Genomic DNA, 2,829 nt, shown 5'->3' on the forward strand with positions numbered 1-2,829 from the left:
CTTTTTTGTTATTTGGTAACCATAGGAAAGCTTAATAGTGGATCTTAAATTTTGTAATGATCCTCACTTGTTAAGATACAATCTATACCCGCTATAAAGTATATGGAGGAGAGATTAGGCAGTTAACTGCAGAATTCTGTATACTAAATCTTTCATGTTCAATAAATAACACAGGAAGCTACTATGTGAAAAATAGAGGAATACCAGCATCCTGAGTCCCATCCACATAACAGATTACCATGTTAACCTTCAGAGTGAATCCCATAGAGTCGAGTCCAGCACATAGCGGTTAGGATCATATTCCACAACCCTAACAAACCATTACAATTACCTAACAGCACATATCCCATCAAGTCACACAATTTGATATGGGGAACAAGAGACTGCAGAAGAACAATGGCCACATAATATGTGTCACCATGGTGGGGCGGGATCAATCATCACCATCTTGGCATATTGCTCGACAACATTTCAGTTTACATGCTATACTCTTCAGTACATTGCTTGCTGGATAAAATAAGGAACTGCATGCTATACTTTTACTCTTGAGTAACATCAGGCACTTGACCTCTAGCATTAATAAAATTCAGAAAATTAATTGAGGCATACCAGTGAGCCAGCATGCAGAAACCATCATCATCTCTTGGCAACAGAAATCACTAGCTCTAAACATGCCATCATCAATGTTCTCTGTTTTGTCTCAAAGCTATGAGAGCAAACTGTAGAGTTTCTACAATGGCAAGACAAAACTAGTGCCCACAGTACATTTTCAAGCCAATTCAAAAACTAAGCACATAACTGATGCTGCAAGAAATTGGAGGTTCATTACGAGATAATTCATTAGCCTGCTTACACACCATTAACGCGGGGAAAATCTCAAGCTTGCTGACAAAATCCAACAACATTATGAAAAAACAAGCACCACTGCATTAAAACAGCTACCGTATACTGACACTGATTGCAAGACCCATGCCGTCTTCAAATAGTCATTTCTCATGTTGCCTGCTGCCCTTAAGCATACTCAACCATACGTTGTCAATGTCTTGCAGGGCCTCACCCTTTCTGTAAACATGGATTTATCAGTGTGATTCCAAAGAAGACGTGGTACTATATACAATTGCACCCTTGGGTTGGCGTAAGCATAATTAGATGTAAAATTCGGGCGTACATAACACCCAAAGTTTGCTCAAGCACATATATATCCGAAAATGATACATAAAAAATAACTGCCCATCTGACTAAACAATCAAACTTTTAAATTGTTCCACCAACTGGTATATTAATTATTTAAGACATACCTTGTCGATTGTAGAAGCTCATGTATGGAATCAAAGAACGGAATTTTTCTCTCTTCCATAGCTTCTTCCACCGTAATGTCTTCAAATTAATCTCGTAGATGCCAAGATCTATGTTCACGAAAATGATATCATGGCCCTCGACAGATCCAATAACACTAATTCTTTTCTTGGGATTTTGAATGGGGAGAACTTCATTTAGATCGATGACTTTATGCTGAGTCCATGACGCAACTCCGTTGGAATCTATCAGTCTTGACCATAGATAGAGGGTTAACCCGTCCAAGTGTGCTAACCCCAAGCTGCCATCCTCCAATGCCATGAGGATAGCGGGCCAGACAATGGCCAACCTCGTAAGCGGCACATCAATCATTGATAAGCAATTAGAGCTCAAGTCGTACTTGAGAATTCCTACACGCTCATCGTCATCTGTAAGCCTGAAGTGAAGTGCGTCATCAACGAGGACAGGAGGCAGTGCATCGATTTTTGGATCGCCTGCGAGAAGATAAAGACCAGAGCACTGCTTGCTCCAGCCATCAAAACGAGAATCAGAGCACGCCCTGCTCCTCCCATCAAAATGAGAATCAGAGCACTCCTTGCTCCACTCGGGCGTCACCGGCGAGGACACGCACGCGTGTGCAACACAATCACCATCATCCTCATTCATGTCCAGGCCGATGAGGACAACCCGGAAGGGGCCCTCATGACACGCACGGTGGTCACATCCCCTCACAGCGCAGAGCACCGCAGCGCCAACATAGCCGACGGGCGCTTCCAGCTTCATCTGGCGGCCTGTCATGGGGTCCCAAACGATGAGCCCAGTGTAGTCCCCGAGGAGGACTCGGCCATGGCGGCAGTCCCACGGAGTGTACTGACGGTCCCAGCCATCGCCGTCGGGAACGAGCGCACCGAATTTGGTGGTGGAGACGAAGTTTGCCACGGGGTCATCCTCCTTCGGGCCGCTGCAAAAGAATCAGTTGTAAAGGAATCCCAGCATGGGGGGAGCTCCATGGAACTCGCGGTAGAGGCCGCGGAAGCGAGCGCCGGAGAGGAGGCCGAGCCAGAGCTTGCAGGCGAGGGAGGCGCGCACGAGGTGCTCCGGCTCGTCCGGGGGCAGGCGGAGGAAGATCTCCTCGAGAAGCTCGTCCGGCAGCGCCGGTGCCGGCCTCGTCGTCGTTGGCGGCGGCGGCGGCATGGTTGGGGGTGGGTGGAGGCGAGGGTTTCAATCGGATGGGGAAAAGTTTGAGCTGGGCAACATGCGGGGGGCATGGGCTCGGCGTGGGCTTCTCCAGTTTCCGCTGCTGTGTTAAAATTTTCAGATTTTGACGACGTTTTTCAGGCTATCAGCAACTTGAAATGGTTTGATTTGCCAAACCATGGGAGTGCCATGAAATATTTTCCTTCTCAAATTTTTCGTGATCGTACAACAACAATAATTATACTTTAATATTATGTCGTCCAACAATCAACAACAAATCTCTTTTAAACTCCATTGAGAAAAAAGGATCCTCGATCGCTCCCGCGGGCGGCCAGG

At 46.4% G+C, this 2,829-nt stretch overlaps 1 protein-coding gene across 1 annotated transcript; it reads right to left on the bottom strand.

The window, feature by feature from the left end:
- Positions 1 to 672: 672 nt before the first annotated feature.
- Positions 673 to 2,572, bottom strand: LOC125532220. The gene is made up of 2 exons (XM_048696360.1): positions 1,299 to 2,572; positions 673 to 1,062 (listed from the first exon to the last, which is right to left on the bottom strand). Exons 1-2 carry the CDS (start codon positions 2,092 to 2,094, stop codon positions 1,022 to 1,024), a joined length of 837 nt encoding a protein of 278 aa, XP_048552317.1. The 5' UTR covers positions 2,095 to 2,572; the 3' UTR covers positions 673 to 1,021.
- Positions 2,573 to 2,829: the final 257 nt, after the last annotated feature.

Source organism: Triticum urartu, unplaced genomic scaffold (assembly GCF_003073215.2).
Source record: "Triticum urartu cultivar G1812 unplaced genomic scaffold, Tu2.1 TuUngrouped_contig_9403, whole genome shotgun sequence".
NCBI classification, from domain to species: domain Eukaryota; kingdom Viridiplantae; phylum Streptophyta; class Magnoliopsida; order Poales; family Poaceae; genus Triticum; species Triticum urartu.